Genomic DNA, 20,708 nt, shown 5'->3' with positions numbered 1-20,708 from the left:
CACAGTTACTAATTCAAGATCTTTGAATTTTGTTGGATTCATCTAATTAGCAGCAACAGGATGGTAATGAAACGTTTGAAGCCATTTTCTTGTACATTTTGTAGAATCAAGTATTTCATTGGACAAATTGAAAACCCACATAAACAGACATCTTATTAAATATGTACGAGCTCGTAGACACAAAAGTGAATTTTGTCAGAACAGTTTGTCAAAAAACGGTGACCTGGTAAAACATTTGAATTGCCATGGGAAGCTATGGTACAAATGTAATAATAGTGTGAACATCAAAGAAAAGCTTTATCAGTGTGAGTACTGCCAGAAACGTTTTGTGCGGAAAATTAAGCTGGTGAGACACATCAGAATTCATACCAAGGAGAAACATCATCAGTGTGAATATTGTCAGAAATGTTTTGCGTACAGAAGTGCCCTGGCATATCACATCAGAACTCACACCAAAGAGAAACCCTTTCAGTGTGAGTACTGTCAGAAATGTTTTGGGGACAGAAGTATCCTTGTGTGTCACACAAGAACTCACACTAGAGAGAAACCCTATCAGTGTGAGTACTGTCAGAAATATTTTGCTAGAAAATATGTCCTTATAAACCATATCAGAATTCATACCAAAGAGACACCCTTTCAGTGTGAATACTGTCAGAAATGTTTTGCTGACAGAAGTGTCCTTGCATATCACACAAGAACTCACACTAAAGAGAAACCTTTTCAGTGTGAGTACTGTCAGAAATGTTTTGCTAGAAAACATTTCCTTGTGGGCCATATCAGAATTCACACAAAGAGAAACCCTTTCAGTGTGAATACTGTCAGAAATGTTTTAGTGAGAACGGTAATCTTAAACGACATATAAGAACTCATATCAAAGAGAAACCTTTTCAGTGCGAATATTGTCAGAAATGTTTTGTGGACAGAAGTGTCCTTGCATACCACATCAGGACTCACACTAATGAGAAACCCTTTCAGTGCGAGTACTGTCAGAAATGTTTTGGTCACAATTATGATCTTCAAAGGCACATCAGAACTCATACCAATGAGAAACCCTATAAGTGCAAATACTGTCCGAAATGTTTTGGTGACAAAAGTGCCTTTGTGCGCCACACTAGAACTCACACTAAAGAGAAACCCTTTCAGTGTGAGTACTGTCAGAAATGTTTTACTAGAAAACAATTCCTTGTGAGCCATATCAAAATCCACACCAAAGAGAAACCCTTTCAGTGTGAGTACTGTCAGAAATGTTTTGCTGACAGAAGTGTCTTGGCAAACCACACCAGAACACACACTAAAGAGAAACCTTTTCAGTGTGAATACTGTCAGAAATGTTTTGGTGACAGAAGTGTCCTTGTGCGCCACACTAGAACTCACACTAAAGAGAAACCCTTTCAGTGTGAGTACTGTCAGAAATGTTTTGCTAGAAAAAATATCCTTGTGAACCATATCAAAATTCACACCAAAGAGAAACCTTTTCAATGTGAATACTGTCAGAAATGTTTTGCTGATAGAAGTGTCTTGGCAAACCACACCAGAACACACACTAAAGAGAAACCTTTTCAGTGTGGGTACTGTCAGAAATGTTTTGGTCACAATTGTGATCTTCAAAGGCACATCAGAACTCATACCAATGAGAAACCCTATAAGTGCAAATACTGTCAGAAATGTTTTGGTGTCCTTGTGCGCCACACTAGAACTCACACTAAAGAGAAACCCTTTCAGTGTGAGTACTGTCAGAAATGTTTTGCTGACAGAAGTAACCTTGTGCAGCACATCAGAACTCATACTGGAGAGAAACCCTTTCAGTGTGAGTACTGTCATAACTGTTTTGCTAGAACAAATGTCCTTGCAAAACATATCAAAAGAATTCACCCCAAAGAGAAACCTTATCAGTGTGAGCACTGTCCGAAAAGTTTTAGTGAGATCAGTAATTTTAAAAAGCATATGAGAACTCACAACAAACAGAAACCCCATCAGTGTGAGTACTGTCAGAAATGTTTTGCTTGGAAATATGTCCTTATAAACCACATCAGAACTCATACCAAAGAGAAGCCTTATAAGTGCAAGTACTGTGAGAATTTTTTTGGTGACAGAAGTGTCCTTGTACGCCACATTAGTACTCACACTAGAGACACTAAAAATTGATTTAACTTTTTCAGTTTTTGATAAATTTAAGTAAATTTCTATCATGAATTCACTGTTTTACTTCATTTGTAATGCTTCTATACATTTTAGACAATTATATCAATGTCATTTTATCTATTGATAAAAATTATTTTCAAGTTGCAGAATTTTTTCCCATGATTTTACCATTTTTTTCTTTGAAAACATGTTTTGATTCTATGTAAATACCTGATAGGATTGTGCCTACATGTACACGGTGTCTCAATAAAAAATAGGCCCTATGGAAAGTGGTGCAAAACTTAAAATATCGATAGTAAAATTAAAAAAATTTTTTTTAAAGATTCAAAAACCATGAAGTGTGCAAAAATTATCCAAATCCGTTCATGCGTCACTGAGATAATTAAGTTTGTACAAATAGACACAGTTTTTGACCCTTCCAATGGGGTAATACATGTTAACAATAATTGTAGTTTAAGAAAAAGAAAATGCCAAGTGTTGCACAGTAGGAGTTTAAAATCAATCAATCTCCCAAAGAATAGATAATAACATCACTGCTCTTCTCCATAACATCACTGCTCTTCCCCAAAGAATAGATAATAACATCACTGCTCTTCTCCATCTGACTTACTAGCTCAGTTGGTAGAGCATCGGTCCGGTGATCCAAAGGTCCCAGGTTCAAATCCTGGATAGTCAGTGAAAGTTTTTCACTGGCTGTCATTTATGTATGTGTTGACTTGTGTTAAAAACCTTTCTCATACTCCCAAAGAATGTTTATCACATGTTTCTCTTTGGGTTAAGGGCTCGGATAGCAACGTTTGCACAGTATTTGTTGGGACCTAAGAGCACACCAGACATATCTAATACGAGGAATGTCCTTCTGATGTCAAATTTTTATTTTTTCCTTTTTTGAAATTCGCGATTTAACACACATTTTATTGCAACTTATTAAAATTTGATATTTTTTATATTTTTGATGTTTAGCCATCCTCGAAGTAAACTTCATCAATCTAATAATATGTACTTACGGATCATGTCACTAAATGCACGCAGTTTCTGTGTGCAATTTTGCTGATTATAGTGTAAAATTGCACAATGGGACAATGCTAATTGCACGATGACATTAACATCGTATACTGGAAATTGCTGCATAGCACTGGCACGCAGGAGGAGGTTGACCTATAAATGACTTTGAACTGGTCTCCCTCCTAATAGCGCAGTAATTACCTCAGGGAGTTCACAGTCAGTGCAACACAAGCCAGTGATATTTGACACATGTGATGATGTTGTCATTCTCAGAATTTTCTTCTGCAAAGCCAAATTATTATATTTTTACGTGAATATGTTTCTACTATAAACCAGAAAACATACACATTCATTCGTAATGCTTTAAAACATGTATTTTTATTTTACACATGGATACATTGTAAGATAGTATGAACATGATTTTCTTTCCAAATGTTCTACATATCCCTAAATATTGATCTTGATTGATTACCATCAAGCAATAATTTGAGCATTTTGTGACCCATAAGTGTTTAATAGGGGCCTATAAATATAGAACCAGTTTTATGGACCCATGTTATTTTTAATTGGGTGGATAATATCTAAATTTGGCATTCAAATTTTTGCACAGCTCACTATAATGTACAATAGACCTTGTCCTATTTTATATTTAGGAAATTGTTACTTTATATTTTATGCATTTTGTGTTATTCTTCTTCTATTTGGCAATGGTTTTAATATCAGTCAATGTTGAAGTCAATGTGATCTTGTACATATAGCATTAAGTTAGGTAGTAGGATGTATGAAAGTTACAAGAATCATACTTTACTTCATATTCTCATTCCAATCGTAACTGATAATTCATGGGAATTGTGAGTTAGCCGTCAATATTTGAAATGAAATATTAATCAAAATAGAAGACAGATTTCTTAAAAATGGTAATGGAAAGAACTAATATTTATTTTTTTGATACATAATTAAACATACTATCGTCTTACCTTCGAAGAGTGGATGGCCCTTGTTTATTTTTTTTAAAGACAATTTTCATCATTCTCAAATTCATGTTAATGAATGCATTGCTATTATAATATAAAGATACAGTAAATATCTAAGTGCAATACCTATAATAAAGAATGCATAACTCAGAAAAAAGTATATTTTGGTGGGATAATATAATGCATAAAATAGATAATTAACACAGTTTGTATTTTGTAACAAACTAACAAAAATTATAATAACATGATATCATATCCTGTGGTAAAACCATAGACCCTATATTGTAAAACATAGGCAAACTGTTTGGACTTTGGCAGCCAAATCTGAGAATGTGCACTGGGAATATATTTTTATAGGGAAGGTTAAGCACAAGGTCAACTCCTACTTCCAACTCCAGATTACTAGTACCTTTGGGAAAAGGACCATAATGGGCCAGATAATTGCAGGCTACAGTGAAGTTGATACAAAGCCAACTGCACGATGATATTTCAATCAGTGCATACAGGCATTGTGCAATATTGTCCAATGAATTGCACAATGATTAACGTGCATTTAGTGACATGACCCCTTAGGGTATGTAGCTGGGGTGAAAAACCGACCATCAATTGAAAATTGTAACCTTTCATATAGAAGATATTTTTCCCAAAAAGTCTCATTTTTTGTGTGTGTTTTGTGTTTTGGGGGAAAAAATTTAATCTTCAATATGAAAGGTCAAAATTTCTATCCACTTCTATCAATAGGACATTCCTCATTTTCGAAATGCAATTCAATATTCCTGATGTGCTCTGAGGTCCCACAAAAAATGTTAAAATGTTGCTGTTCATATATACATTTGTCAAGCAACAGTAGGGCTGAACTTTATATTGAAGTGGCTGATTCAAAAGGAATTGGTTCCCTCAAAATGAAATGTCCAGGTGATAGTATTGATGGTGAAATAAACAAAAATTGATAAACAACATTAATAACAGAAAAGAGGCATCAGGCATTGCGATTTGGTAGTTCACATCATATTGCGAATGGTAGTGAGCTTTGGCAAATATGGCATTCATATTACAGATATACTTCTGTCGGTCATGTGATTCTCGAGTTATGTAGTCAATGCTGTGCAAACGTTGCTATCCGAGCCCTTAAGGGATCTAGAATGAGCGTTTATTGCGTTTCGACAGTATTATTTGTGGGACATGAGAGCACATCAGACCTATCGAATTACGTTCTGAATACGAAGCATGTCTTTCTGATATCAAATAATTTTCATTTTTTGAAAATCACGATATAATGCAAATTTTATGACAAATTATAAAAATTTGATATTTTTCAAATTTTTGATATATAACAGTCCTCGAAGTAAATTATATAAATCTAATGATATATTCTTAAAGTGTATGTAGCTGGGAGGAAAAGCCGACGGTCAATTGAAAATTTTGACCTTTCATATTGAAGATATGGATTTTTTCCCCAAAAGACCTAATTTTTTTTGGTGTTTTTGGAAAAAATCCATATACTCAATACTGAAAGGTCCAAATTTTCAATTGATCGTCGGCTTTTCATCCCACCTACATACACTTTAAGTATAAATCATCAGATTTATAAAGTTTACTTCGAGTACTGTTAAATATCAAAAATATCAATTATTAGCTCATTGTGTTAGCACAATGAACTCTAGGCATGGTCTATTTTTCTGTATGTTTTTTCTTTCTCTTGCTACATCGTTTGAGCTATGGATCTGGTAATTTGAGGCGGCGATCTTTGCATGATGGTTCATGATTGTTACTTATTTAGCTAAAAAAATTTGGACGGAAAGTATCATTTTTGGAGCATTTTCTTACAAAAAGTTTTACCTAATTTCATGGAATAGTCTCCTATGTAGACTGTTTGTGGTGCTTTTCATATTACAAACACTGTACAAACTCCTTGATCGTGCTGAATTTGTAAAAGAGATTGTTGAACTTTACTGTTTTAGTGCGGCTACAATGTCTGCTTTTCAGTGTTGCTTTTAGCACCAATTGGGCTTGTGCTGTCTATAGGCCCTTACTTCTGTGCATGAGCCATGAGCAAATAGTGTCTCAAATTCTCCCAAATCTGAACTAATTGGGCTACCAAATTGTTGGTTGGCAATCCTGTCTATGAACAAACATCTCACTCATTGACACTTTATATCACACATCTTGACCCAATTAGTTATGTAAACATTTAATCAAGGTGAAATGTCCTTTTGACTGGCACTGGCCATGGAGGTAGGTCCATGCACTGGCCTAGTATATCAGTATATGGGACCATGACAACCCCTCTCTGACATTACAAAACAGACAAACAGAAAGTCTGAACTCTCTACTACCTCCATGGTCTGAACAGGGAAGTGCTGGGGGTAAACACTAGGCTAGTGGCCTTTCCCTGTTCTGAAGATTGAAGGGAGCACTTGTTTGAAATATGAAGTCAGGAAAATTAGATGTGTGTGCAAAATTTTATTTATTTATTTCATTTACCATGAAAGTGTTGTAGTTTTTAAGTTTCAAGTTTTTATTTGGAAATTGCTTTTACATCAGTGGCACTCATCTATCCGATGGTGCATCCAAGACATTAAATATACAAACAAAACTGTATTAATTAAACAAAATAAAATCAAAGGATACTCGACAAGCAAAAGGTACAAATAAATAAATGCCTTGAATAAATAAATATCTTGAGAACCGCAAGTATATTTTCAAAATGCCGATTTGTGCTTGATCACAGCACTATGGTGATTTTGAGGTTTGAGAATACTGAAATGTGTTTTTTCAAAGTTGGTAGCCCTGTATACATAGTTATACATGGCTATACATGGCTATACATAGCTATATATGGCTATACATGGCTATGACATGGTTACATATGGCTATACATAGCTATGCATGGCTATACATGGCCATACATAGCTACCCATGGCTATACATAGCTATGCATGGCTATACATAGCTATGCATGGCTATACATATAGCTATGCATGGCTAAAAATAGCTATGCATGGCTATACATAGCTATGCATGGCTATACATAGCTATGCATGGCTATACTCGACAAGCAAAAGGTACAAATAAATAAATGCCTTGAATAAATAAATATCTTGAGAACTGCAAGTATATTTTCAAAATGCTGATTTGTGCTTGATCACAGCACTATGGTGATTTTGAGGTTTGAGAATACTGAAATGTGTTTTTTCAAAGTTGGTAGCCCTGTATACATAGTTATACATGGCTATACATGGCTATGACATGGTTACATATGGCTATACATAGCTATGCATGGCTATACATGGCCATACATAGCTATCCATGGCTATACATAGCTATGCATGGCTATACATAGCTATGCATGGCTATACATAGCTATGCATGGCTATACATAGTTATGCATGGCTATACATAGCTATGCATGGCTATACATAACTATGCATGGCTATACATAGCTATGCATGCCATTTACCATGAAAGTGTTGTAGTTTTTAACTTTCAAGTTTTTATTTGGAAATTGCTTTTACATCAGTGGCACTCATCTATTCGATGGTGCATCCAAGACATTAAATATACAAACAAAACTGTATTAAACAAAATAAAATCAAAGGATACTCGACAAGCAAAAGGTACAAATAAATAAATGCCTTGAATAAATAAATATCTTGAGAACCGTAAGTATATTTTCAAAATGCTGATTTGTGCTTGATCACAGCACTATGGTGATTTTGAGAATACTGAAATGTGTTTTTCAAAGTTGTCAGCCCTGTATACATGGCTATACATGGCCATGACATGGTTACATATGGCTATACATGGCCATACATAGCTATCCATGGCTATACATAGCTATCCATGGCTATACATAGCTATCCATGGCTATACATAGCTATGCATGGCTATACATAGCTATGCATGGCTATACATAACTATGCATGGCTATACTATGCACGACTATACATAGCTATGCATGGCTATACATAACTATGCATGGCTATACATAGCTATGCATGGCTATACATATCTATGCATGGCTATACATAGCTACGCATGGTATTCCTGACCATAACCCATAACAAATGAGCTACAGCACCAGTGGTGCTCTTGTTAATGATTTGCCATAAAATGTGTATTAAATTGCGAATTTCAAAAAATCAAAATTATTTGATATCAGAATGACATTCTTCGTATTCAGAATGCAATTCGATATGTCTGATGTGTTCTAATGTCCCAAAATAAATACTGTCCAAACGTTCATACCCCAGCCCTTAACCCAAAGAGAAACATGGTGAAAAACATTCTTTGGGCGATTGATTGATTGATTTTAAACTCCTACTCGGCAACCCTTGGCATTTTCTTAAATTATAATAAGCTACAATTATTGTTAATGTGTTTTAACCCATTGGAATGGTAAAAAAATGTGTCTATTTGTACAAACTTAATTACATTTTGTATCTCAGTGACACATGAACGGATTTGGGTCATTTTTGCACCACTGTTAAGCAGACACTTCATGGTTTTTGAATCTTTATTTTTTTATTTTACTGTCGATATGCACCACTTTCCACAGGGCCTATTTTTATTGAGATGTATGTCTATCATTCCACTGGTCTCTTTTGATTTTATCATGGGGTTTAGCAGTTCTTGGAATAATAATAAAAAAGATTGAAATCAAATCAATTTTTTTACAAAAAAAAATCGCGAAACCTTGGAGAGTACTGTCATAAATAGTTTGCTAGAAAAAATGTCTTAATGAAGTTGACCAAATCAAAATTCACACCAAAGGAACACTGTATTAAAGACACACTGTATTAAGGGAAGACAGCCAAAGTGGTTCACTGAGCTCAGCCACGCTTCGCTGCCTTCAGCGACACATTCCAGCAACACATTCCAGCGAAGGGGTATCTGGCTTTTAGCAAAGCCCAAACCCATACCTGTTAAAATTTGGCAGGCTTCGGTGAATTTACACACCGCTCTGATCCCGGCTCTGATACCCCCATTGACCAAAAAAATCTATTTTACGACCATGCTTGAATTGAAAACCTCTTGACACCTCATTAACTTTCTGTTGACTGTGCAGACAATGACCCAGACGTGCTTAGTGGGTAATTTTGTACTTGCTGAACACAAAGAAAATTGATTATGCTTGTGTCATCGACCCCTATTTATAATCCTGCTGCTTTGCTGAAGGCTCTGATACATCAAACTGTTATATTGTTCGCTTGTTAGTATCAGAGGCTAGTGAAGCTGAACCTTCAGTGAAAGAAGCAAAGCTTGGCTGAGCTCAGCAAACCATTTTGGTTGTACTCCCTAATTTTTTTTATAGAAATATGTTGTTAAAAAATGGTGATAGATCTAGAAGTATCCTGAAAGTAACCTTATACAAAAGCTACCAGTGTGATTACATGTAGTATCAAACATGGTTTGCAAGGTATATACTGTTTACTAATAAAAGCAAATTAACATGTAGGGGTATTTCTTGCAATAAAAGTTCAAATTTAAACTTGTTTGAGTTTCTGCTTATTCAAAGTGAATCTCGCATGGGGGGTCACCTTTTGGCAAAATGACCTATTTTTTGTTCTTTGCAGCCACATTTTGACAATTTAGGCCGTTTGCCCCTGCCCCCCTCCACCACACACATTTCAAGCCTGAACATAACCAAGAAATGGCAAGGGGTGTAGGCTGCTCCTGGGAACATTGCCATTGTGAAAACAAGACAGAGTGATAATTGTGCAAATTCAGCTCTCTTAATGCCTTGTCCACCTCACTGTTACGATCTAACAGGCTTGCTTATAATATATGTCAGCATGCATGGTTATTGGTATTGTGTAATGTACCTACCATGAAATTGGGGAGCCACAAGTTAAATCCATTTATAATATAACAGAAGATCAATATGTGGGTATTGCAGTGTGCACACGGCACACCCAAAGGGTCAACGGTACATAACCAGTCACCCGTGCAATTGGATTTGAATATTCATGATTTGTGGAAATCAGAATATAGGGTGGTGTATTCAAAGATGGCCCACCATATTATATTGTATAATAATAACCATCAAAACACAATAATTTCATTTACATTTTATTTACCCATTTATAAACTTCTCACAAGTAACTAAAATGGCTATAAAAACTGCAAAACGTCACCAATTTTCAACTTGCACTGTGGAGGCTGCCATGTTAAAAAATCTTTGAAGTTTCTTGTGTTTTTATTCTTCAAAGTTGGCCAATGTCGCTTTGCCCAAATGATCTTTACCCAAGATGTTGAACGACTTCCAGCTTTTAGCCACTTCAGTAATACTGTAGCATTTCATACTTAACTCAATTACCCAGTTACGCCAAGCTTTAGACGATTGTTTAACCTTTTTTTGCCGGCTATTGTTTACATAAAATCATACTTTACGCAATAGTTACTTCCGGTATCACAATTCACTAAAATCACTTCACCATGATTCAACTTGCATGGTCTATGCACAAAGTAATTGCCCCTACAGTCTGTCCACATAAATAAAGTAAATAGACCTCGGAAACTGGAGGTATGAGAATATTGGCGCGCCAACTGCTGCACGAGTTGTACTTGCTGAGCGCACCACGCTCTTTACTTGTCGCGTTTTTTTAACACGCAGTGCGTGTGACGCAAAGCATCGACCCCAGATTACCTGAAATTCTATTGAAATTGGAAGGTTTTTCTCAACATAATCCGGTAGAAGTTGGGTGTACACCATTATTTTAGTGAATGGATGAATAGTAAATTAATTACACTTCTCATCAAAACATTGGCATATTTATTCTTAGTGTATTAATTACTTCAGAGATCCCAGCTGTCCCTCAGCCAATTACATCAATTCAGCATGGTATTTGAATTTTATTCTGTGCATGCTTGTGGCTTGGCCCAATTCTATAATAAATACAAATTGTATGCCCTATGAATGCTATGATGTTATTGGTGAGGAGTATAATCCACAATACATTCCAGAAGCATGGTAACTTACCCTATCATTTGTTATATGCCGTAGAAGTGACGTAGTTAATCGGATTAACTACCATAGCAATAGATGAATACAATTCTGATTATATCGCCCGCACTACAACGTTCACGCGGTACCGATACACTGAACCATAGATGTTAAAAGAAATACTAATCACTCGCACCTGTCAGATTTAGTAAAAGAGTGGTATTATATTCAATCTATGATTGCAGGCATACACAGGTGATGAGTGCAACCTGCCTGTAGTACAGCGCGGAATATTCAAAAATTGTATTCATCCATTGCTATGGTAGTTAATCCGATTATGACATCACTTCTATGGCATATAATGCACCAACTGTGACATCTTTTGAGTTATTGTGAATTAGTAAAAACATATTATTATATTGCATCGATGTTATGGAACAAAGAACAAATGGTGGTATCACTATATCAATATGCATGATTACAATGGTCAAACACCCCTTACTGTAAATAGATTATCCCATCAAAAGTTTCAAGTCATTAGGAATATTCACCTGGACCCAGATATCTTGCTGTAAATCGATCAAAATTGAATAAAAGTAGACAAGGAAAAATATTTTTTCATCGCTTTCTGTTAGGTTTGACAGTGTTTTGCAACTTTTCTTTCATGACTTTTTGCCAAAGTGAAAACTTTTCAAAATAAATCATAAAAACCGGGTGTCTAAGTTAAAGGAGTATTTCCTGATCCTAGCATCCTCTTTTTATGATATTTTTCAGTAGATATCCACGAAAAAAGCTTTTTCCAAAATTTCAGTTTATTCCGATTTTGCGTTTGTGAGTTATGCATGATTATGTATTACACTGCTCTATAGACAATGTGTTGTAAATTCAAATTTCACAATATCTTTGCTAAATGAATTAATCTGCAAGAATTTTTTTGTACATAAACATGTAGCCAGAGGTTTCCAGTGATATAAAAATCTCAACTTTTTTTTCAGAAAAGTGGGGGGATGAGGCTGTGGATCACGAAATGCCTTTTTAATTGGACAGACAGTAGCAACATATTTTGCACAGAAAATCACTGATTGTCTCTTACCAATAAGGTATGTGATTTAAAAATATACTAAACGTTTATTAATGTTTTAACATTTCAGATATACTGATCCACTGATATATCCATGTGGAAACTACACTAAAAGAGCACAATAGAACCAGGACTAAGACAAGACAGTGTGCATTGTGGTCTTGTAGTGCAGCTCACTCCAGGACATCTTTGTTGGACTTCCATCCATGGTAGGTTTGAGGTGTACGCAGTAATTGATCAACATCTTTGAATATTGCTGGTTTTTAAAAAAGTTTACCCTGTATAATATGCCGGTGCATTTTTTGTGTTTGTTGAACTCCATTGTAGAGCCAAATATTTGACCTTGGACCATCTTGATGACCTTTTTTTGCCAAAGGCTACTATGGTTCAATTGCTATCATGCGTTTTTGTGTACCTCATGATGTCAACTATTGCTGATCTATAGCAGTGCAGCTATGCCCCTTCAAATCATCTCCAAGTCAACGAGGTTCAAATGTTGGTTATACATACCTAGAATACAATGCTTTGTAAACCACTGCTTGAACAGGATTTAGCCAAAGCAAACAAAGACCAGGGCTATTAAAATTGAATACCTGAGTGGAAGAAGGGCCCAACTCCAATTTTTACAAAAATAGGTTAGATCCAGCATTTTATTGCCAGCAGACTGTTTTTCCTTGTGTGTGAAAGATGAGCCAAAATACACTCTCTAAATAGTCGCCCGTACACTTAATCATGGTTTTCATGGAATTAATTGTTCTTCCAAAATTATTAGGTTAAAGGGGAATTTTGTTTTTCACTACAATAAACTTTCTTGCTAACATATTACATGCTTCTATATATCTATTTGTGCAATTAATGGATAATTTCCAAAATTCTGTAGCTATTTCAACACATCTGCTTGCAGAACTGGCACTTGCAGTATGTTAGTGGAAGAAAGGCCCAACTCCAGCATGTATTAAGACCTGTACCGTTGCCATGGAAACATCATATATGATTTCAAATGTATGTAATACTGTATGTTCATGTATTAAAGGTCCCCTGAAGATAAAAACATTCTGTCTATAAAACTTTTCCAAATATACAGTTTTTTCTTAATATCTCAAAAACTGTTTTGATGGAGTTGGGCCCTTCTTCCACTCAGGTATTCAATTCTATAGACATCTAAGGATTATTGATTGGTTTAAAAGCTGATTGACTATAAAATAAGATACATGTCGCATCAACTTGAGGTACTGATGAATACAACCTTCATTAACATTTTACACTGTAACTCAGAATAGACCCTATCGAATACTACGTCATTCATCCTCATTTAAATAAAATTCTGTCCACCATAAGGTACCACAGGGCAATTCGTAAGATACTGTAAAATATTTTCTCGATTTGGAAGATTTTGTCAATTGCTCGAGAATTAAATTTCGCGGTTTTGATATTGATACAATAGAATTCTAATGCAAAAGGTTATTTTTCGCGACTTTTATTTTCCCTATTTTATGTCCACTCGCGAAACTCCAAAGTTGGAGTCCGTTGGTCGGTTTACCTCATACTTTTTTTTCAAACGCTAGCTCACCATAAACATGATAAAATACAATGCTTAGGGAGTGTTCAGAAATACTCTGTGGGGGGGCTGGAAAATATGTAGGGGAGTCATAAAATTTAGTTCTGAATAGGGGGTTAAAAAGTTTTGGATGTATGAACAGGGGGGGGATTTAAAAAAATTTGGCACGTAAAGGGGGGTTAAAAGTTTTCGCGCGCTGCGCATGCAAATGTTCCAGTTAAACCAGAACGAAAGTACATTTGATAAGGTGCTTTATGTATTTTGATAAATCTTTCAATAGTCAGAGATATATAACTATAAAATGTTAAAAATTGTCTATAACTTGAGGCAGTAGCATAGCCAGTGCTTGGGGGGCAAGGGGGGCAGAGTGTCCTTCTTCTTCTTCTTCTTTTGGTTAAGTCGGTAATTAAGGTGCGCAATGTGCATATCACACCAACGACGAAAAATGAAAGAACAAAGTGCCCCTCTGACAATAAATGAAAGACAAAATCTGGAGAGGGCAAAGGAAAAGAAAAGGGGCAAGGAGTCCCTTTTCCACAAAATTCACCCCGATCATGCACATTGTCACAATGGAGCCCTTTTCACCCAGATCATGGCCGAAAATAGTGTCAAACACAAATTTTTTGCGCGCTACACGCGCACATCGTCCAAGTAACGCCTTTCTTTTAAGCCAGAAGACAATATAAAGTTAATATACCAAAGTTGTGCAATGTAAATTGCAACATGATTAACAGGCAAAACATTTAGCTAAACTTCTACCAAATTTATGAAAATTCAAATATGAAGGGGAAAAAATGTGACCATATTTTTTATGTCGGTCGGAAAAGGGCAATATACTTCTTTCTGCTCTAATGCGGTCATTCATTTGTTTTACATTTCAGGTTTGTTGATCCACTGAAATATATCTTCAATTAGAAACTACTGAAATTAGAAACAGAACAAAGGCAGAAACCAGCGAGGATTGAACACTAGACAGAAGCCAGTGAGGACTGATCTTGTATTGCTTGCTGCTCCATTGAAGGACACTACAGCTACATAGAATTGACTTCTATGGTGGGTTTTATATGCACACACTGATTCAGGATTTTTGATTTTTGGTGGGTTCCATGTAAATACATATTACAAGTAGCAAGATGGTAATGAAATGTTTGAAGCCATTTACTTGTGCATTTTGTGGAATCAAGCATCATTCTTTGGACAAATTGAAGACCCACATAAACATACATCTTATTAAATATGTGCGAGCTCGTAGATACAAAAGTGAATTTTGTCAGAAAAGTTTGTCAAAAAACGGTAAGCTAAAAAGACATTTGAATAGCGACGGTAAGCGATGGTACCAATGTAATAACGGTTTGGACATCAATGAGAAGTCCTATGAGTGTGAGCACTGCCAGGAACGTTTTGCCCGAAAAATGGACTTGGTGAGACATACCAAAATTCACACCAAAGAGACACCATATCAATGTGAATATTGTATGAAATGCTTCACTCAGCGCTCTAGCCTGACATACCATATCAGAACTCACACCAATGAGAAACCCTATCAGTGTGAGTACTGTCAGAAATGTTTTGCTAGAAAATATGTCCTTGTAAACCACATCAGAACTCATACCAAAGAGAAACCCTTTCAATGTGAGTACTGTCAGAAATGTTTTGGTGACCCAAGTGCCCTTGCACATCACACCAAAACTCATACCAAGGAGAAACCCTATCAGTGTGAGTACTGTCAGAAATGTTTTGCTAGAAAAGATGTCCTTGTAAACCACATCAGAACTCATACCAAAGAGAAAGCGTTTCAGTGTGAATACTGTCAGAAATGTTTTAGTGACAGAAATTACCTTGTATCCCACACTAGAACTCACACAAAAGAAGAATCCTTTCAGTGTGGGTACTGTCATAAATGTTTTACTATAAAAATTGACCTTGTGAAGCATATTAGAATTCACAACAAAAAGAAACCCTTTCATTGTGAGTATTGTCGAAAATGTTTTTGCCCAAAAGGGCACCTTGAAACCCATATCAGAATTCACTTCAAAAAGAAAACCTTTCAGTGTGAATTCTGTGAGAAATGTTTTAGTGACAGAAGTCTTCTTGTAAACCACACCAGAAAGCACACTAGAGAAAAACCCTTCAAGTGTAAGTACTGTTTGAAATGTTTTACTGTAAAAAATGACCTTGTGAAGCATATTAGAATTCACGGCAAAAAGAAACCCTTTCAGTGTGAGTATTGTCAAAAATGTTTTGCCCGAAAAGGACACCTTATACCCCATATCAGAATTCACACCAAAGAGAAACCCTTTCAGTGTGAGTACTGTCAGAGATGTTTTACCCAAAAAAATGACCTTGTAAAACACTTCAATAGACTTCACCCCAAAGAGAAACCCTTTCAGTGTGAATACTGTCAGAAATGTTTTGGTGACAGAAGTCTTCTTGTAATCCACACCAGAAATCACACCAGTGAAAAACCTTTTAAGTGTGAGTTCTGTCAGAAATGTTTTAATCGGAATTGTGATCTGAAAAGACATATCAGAACTCATACTAAAGAAAAACCTTATAAGTGTGAGTACTGTCAGAAATGTTTTGGTGACAGAAGTAACCTTGTGAACCACATCAGAACTCACACTAAAGATACACCCTTTAAAAGACACATGAAAACTACTCACACTGATGAGAAACCCTTTCAGTGTGGGTACTGTCAGAAATGCTTTAGTCGGAATTGTGATCTGAAAAGACATATCAGAACTCATACCAAAGAAAAACCTTAAGTGTCAGTACTGTCAGAAATGTTTTGGTGAAAGAAGCAACCTTGTGAACCACATCAGAACTCACATTTAAGATACACCTTTTAAAAGACACATGAAAAATACTCAGACTGATGAGTAACCCTTTCAGTGTGGGTACTGTCAGAAATGTTTTACTAGAAAATATATCCTTGTAAACCACATCAAAACTCATACCAAAGAGAGGACAGCCAAAATGGTTCACTGAGCTCAGCCACACTTTGCTGCCTTCAGTAACGCATTCTAGCAAAATCTTACAAACTGACAGGCTTCAGTGAATATACACACTGTAACGATACCACGATCGTCCAAAATCAGTTGAATCTATTTTACGACCATGCTCAAATTGACTTTCTATTGACTGCCGACAACGACCCCAGACGTTCTTGCTCTTGTAATGTATTTACTGTACACAAAGAAAATTGATTATGATTGTGTCATCGACACATATTTATAATTCTGCTGCTTGCTGAAGGCTCGGATACATATCAATAAACTGGTATACAGAGCTTTGCTTGTTAGTATCGAAGGCTCTAACAAAGCTAAACCGTCAGTGAAAGCAGGAAAGCTTTGTTGAGCTCTGCAATCCATGTACTCCCTAAATTAATAGAAATTGAAATGTAGAAGTATCCTGTAAGTAATCTTATAAACAATAAAACTTACCATTGGCAGTGTGATTAGTATCAAACATGCTTTTGCTGGGAAAGATGTTTACACTTACATTAAAGAAATACAATTAACATGTATGAAAGAAAAGTTAACAACACTCACGTTTTTGTTGGAATAATTTCAGAGTAACCATACTCCATCATCAGCAGTGTGATACTGGTGAATGACTGATGTATGACCAAGGGGTGACATTAAATTCACGGTTGTTCTATTAGCAACGCAAAATCTATGAAAAATTCAGCTGGTTTACTAGCTAGAAAGTGAGGCCAGTTATTGATCCGTTATAGCTCGTTATGAATAATTCATGTTCGACCCCTTGGATCATGTTAATTGAGTTTGGCAAATAACAACGTTGTTAGTTTTGAGAACTTTGCCTGTTCAATGAGAATATAGCACGCCCCCAATACATCTGGGCACAAAACAGGTGAAAACGATCCAGTTTAATGAAATGGCGGACGGGTATTCCCATCAGGCACCAGTGATATGTTTTTTCAAAGAAAGTACTAATTTGATATGAAATGACATTTTGCAATAGCAAAGTCAAAATTAGGACTTGCTGTCAATAATATGAAGGAAATATGTGACAGAGGCAAGGTGGGAAATACAAGTAGTATTTAAGTTATAATAACCTTTGATACCCGACCTGACCTTCCATCATGGCGCCTTATTCGTCTTTATGTATTTCTATTATGCTCTCAAGTAAAATAAAATACCAATCTGCACTGAGCAGACAATGTTACTTGGCTCCCAGCATGAATTATTGATTTTATACGAAGTAAAGAAATGCACAGTGTATGTGCATGATGTGCAAGCATACTCCAAATATTTACGGTAAATCTGAATAGTGGTCACATGTTGACATATCATGTGTTCGGGAAATCACGTGGCAACATTTTAAGATTTCAGGCTTGTTTACTAGTTAATTGCCATTTGTACTCTTTATTATTTATCTTTGTTAATTAACATATATTTTAAATGCTGATAGATCGTGGTTGTCTACCCATGATATCTGTTAAATTCAATGTTTTATGAATATAATTCTACCACGCAGAGGGGGTCACGCAGCAGAATTTCACATCACCTGACTTAGCTACATTTCGAAGCTCTGCTCTTCAAATTCATGTAAATTTCAGTTTATACATTTAATATATTTAATATGATACTAATTTTTGTTATAACCAACTGGTACACGAAATATACTAGCTTATTACCTATACAGAAAGGTGATTATCAGCCTTCACTCAGCAAATTGACATGCCCGGTATATGCAGCCATTCTCCGTCTGGATAACATGACTGTCGCCCTCAATACGTCTGGGCACAAATTTAAATAACAATACGCTATTTACATATCAATGCGGCCTCATGCTAATTAAAGCTGCCCCATCCAGGAGTTCATCTATGGTATGACCTTCCTGTTGACAATGTCCTTTTTTGACCTTTTGTCAGGTGTTTCTAGATGTAAAGTGTCATAGATTTTGGAAAGTTCTTGGCCCCCGTCCCTATTAAGAATGAAAATGCGACAAAGTATATGTTGGAGAAATGATGTGAGTTTTAGGAGAAAGACTAAAAGAACACGCTGCAGACACCGCCTCAAATATATCAGCAATTGCAGAGCACCAGAAGCGCACAGGACATGATGCTGACACTGACAACGCCGATACAATGCAGAGAAAGAACTATTGTCAATAAAAGTGAGAGAAGCCATTTTCATCAAGAATGAGACCAGCCCACCCTTAATAGGGACAGGGGCTGAGAACTTTCCAAAATCTATGACACTTTACTTCTAGAAACACCTGACAAAAGGTCCAAAAAGGTCATTGTCAACAGGAAGTAAAGGTCATAATTCATTCACCAGTATCACACCGCTGATGACGGAGTATGGTTACTCTGAAATTATTCCGAAAAAAATGTGAGTGTTGTCAACTAGTTTTAAACTTATCTTTGATATCTACTACCAACACATATAAATCTCTACACTCTAAATTATGATGTAGGTTTATTTCTTGCAATAAAAGTTGAAATTATAACTTATCATTTAAATGGCTAATTATTTAAAGTGAATCTTGCAGAGTTTCCATACACTCCTGTACCCTCTCTTAGCATAACCAAAGAATAACAAGGGGTGTATACTGTCCCCTGGAACAATATTGACATGGTGAAAATAAGACGGAATGAAATTGTGTAAATTCAGCCCTCTTTACACCTTGACTACCTCATATAGTAATCATCTAACAGGCTTGCTTATACGTGTCAGCATGCATGAAATTTGGGAGCCACAAGTTAAATCCAATTCCCGTAAAACCTTATCTACAAGCATATATGTGACCATCCAGCACAACTGAGCCCTGAAGTCGCCAATCATCATTTTTGAGATATTCAACCAAAATATTCTGCTTGAAATTAGCTTTAAAATGATGTATATCACGTCTATAGTACTTGACATTTAAGTAGTGAAAAATCAATAAAACAGTCAATAAATCCTTTGTTTCCTATTGTTTATTGTTAAGTTCAATGGGGCATATCTAAATAGTGGCACTGGCGACATCAGGGCTCAGTTGTGGTGGATGGTCACATATAGTGTTTTTAATGAAGGCTAAATTAATTTAGGCATCATCCATCGAAAATATTGATAACATATGGAGTTTGAGCAAATAAATTACCACAACAAGCATATATAAACAAGAACTATTGTAAGACCAATGTATTGTATTGGCATATTAACGACTGCTTCATATTAATTTAACTTTCATCAAAGACACTCTATATGCTTGTAGATGAGGTTTTACGGTATAATGTAGGTCCAGCAGTGGGCGTACCCAAAGGGGGTCAAAAGGTACATAACCAGTCATCACCTGTTCAATTTGATTTGAATATTCATGATTTGAGGAATATGCAGTTTGCCATAACAGGAAATAATACCGAAATTGTGGAACCTACAGTCTGTCCACTTAGAAGTACAAACCAAATCTGTGGCGTCGGAGGTCGATGCTTTGCATCACACGCGAGCGCGACGCAACGCGTGAAGAGTGTGGTGCACAAATCGTGCAGCAGTTGGCGCGCCAAAGAAGCATTTCCCTGAAATAATTATTCTCATACCTCCAGTTTCTGAGGTCTATTTACTTTGTACTTCTATGTGGACAGACTATACAGTCTGTAATGTACTGGTCTTTCTTATGAACTTCGAATTTTGTAACATGTTTGTGTTGTGGCTAAATAGGCCACTCACTGTGACAAAATTTTGAAAACAAAGCCCTGAAGAAATAAATTATTATTATTAGTCCAGTCAATCTAAACAAATTAGTGGTGTCACCCACCACTAATTGCAACAGAATTTTTTTCACTTTTATACATTTTAGAGATGTCCCTGAACATCATACCAAAAATATACTAAAATATACTTGGTGGAAAGGTAGTTTTTGGCGGAAAAGGTCATACAGGGTCAAATTTCAAAATTGCTCTAATCTTATTAAAAACTATACCAAAGCATTCCTCTACTCTTAAGGATTCAGAAAAAGTATAGTTTGTCATATCTGTGATGTATCATTCTCAAG

The 20,708-nt window shown here is 35.8% G+C and overlaps 1 protein-coding gene and 1 long non-coding RNA gene across 6 annotated transcripts in view; both read left to right on the top strand.

Annotated features, from left to right (window-relative positions):
• LOC140168253 (uncharacterized) overlaps positions 1–20,708 on the top strand; it is a 65,431-nt gene that overhangs the window by 11,648 nt on the left and 33,075 nt on the right. For all 5 annotated transcript variants that reach the window (XR_011861167.1, XR_011861169.1, XR_011861166.1 and 2 more), the window contains exons 4-5: positions 12,219–12,357; positions 14,588–14,759. This is a non-coding gene — a long non-coding RNA (uncharacterized lncRNA). The remainder of the gene's footprint in view (positions 1–12,218; positions 12,358–14,587; positions 14,760–20,708) is intronic.
• LOC140168718 (uncharacterized) lies at positions 246–2,179 on the top strand. The gene is made up of 3 exons (XM_072192128.1): positions 246–266; positions 754–1,723; positions 2,160–2,179. Exons 1-3 carry the CDS (start codon positions 246–248, stop codon positions 2,177–2,179), a joined length of 1,011 nt encoding a protein of 336 aa, XP_072048229.1.

Source organism: Amphiura filiformis, chromosome 13 (assembly GCF_039555335.1).
Source record: "Amphiura filiformis chromosome 13, Afil_fr2py, whole genome shotgun sequence".
Classification (NCBI taxonomy): Eukaryota; Metazoa; Echinodermata; class Ophiuroidea; order Amphilepidida; family Amphiuridae; genus Amphiura; species Amphiura filiformis.
Note: the sequence above shows the minus strand (reverse complement) of the source record. Positions and strands in the feature narration are given on the sequence as shown.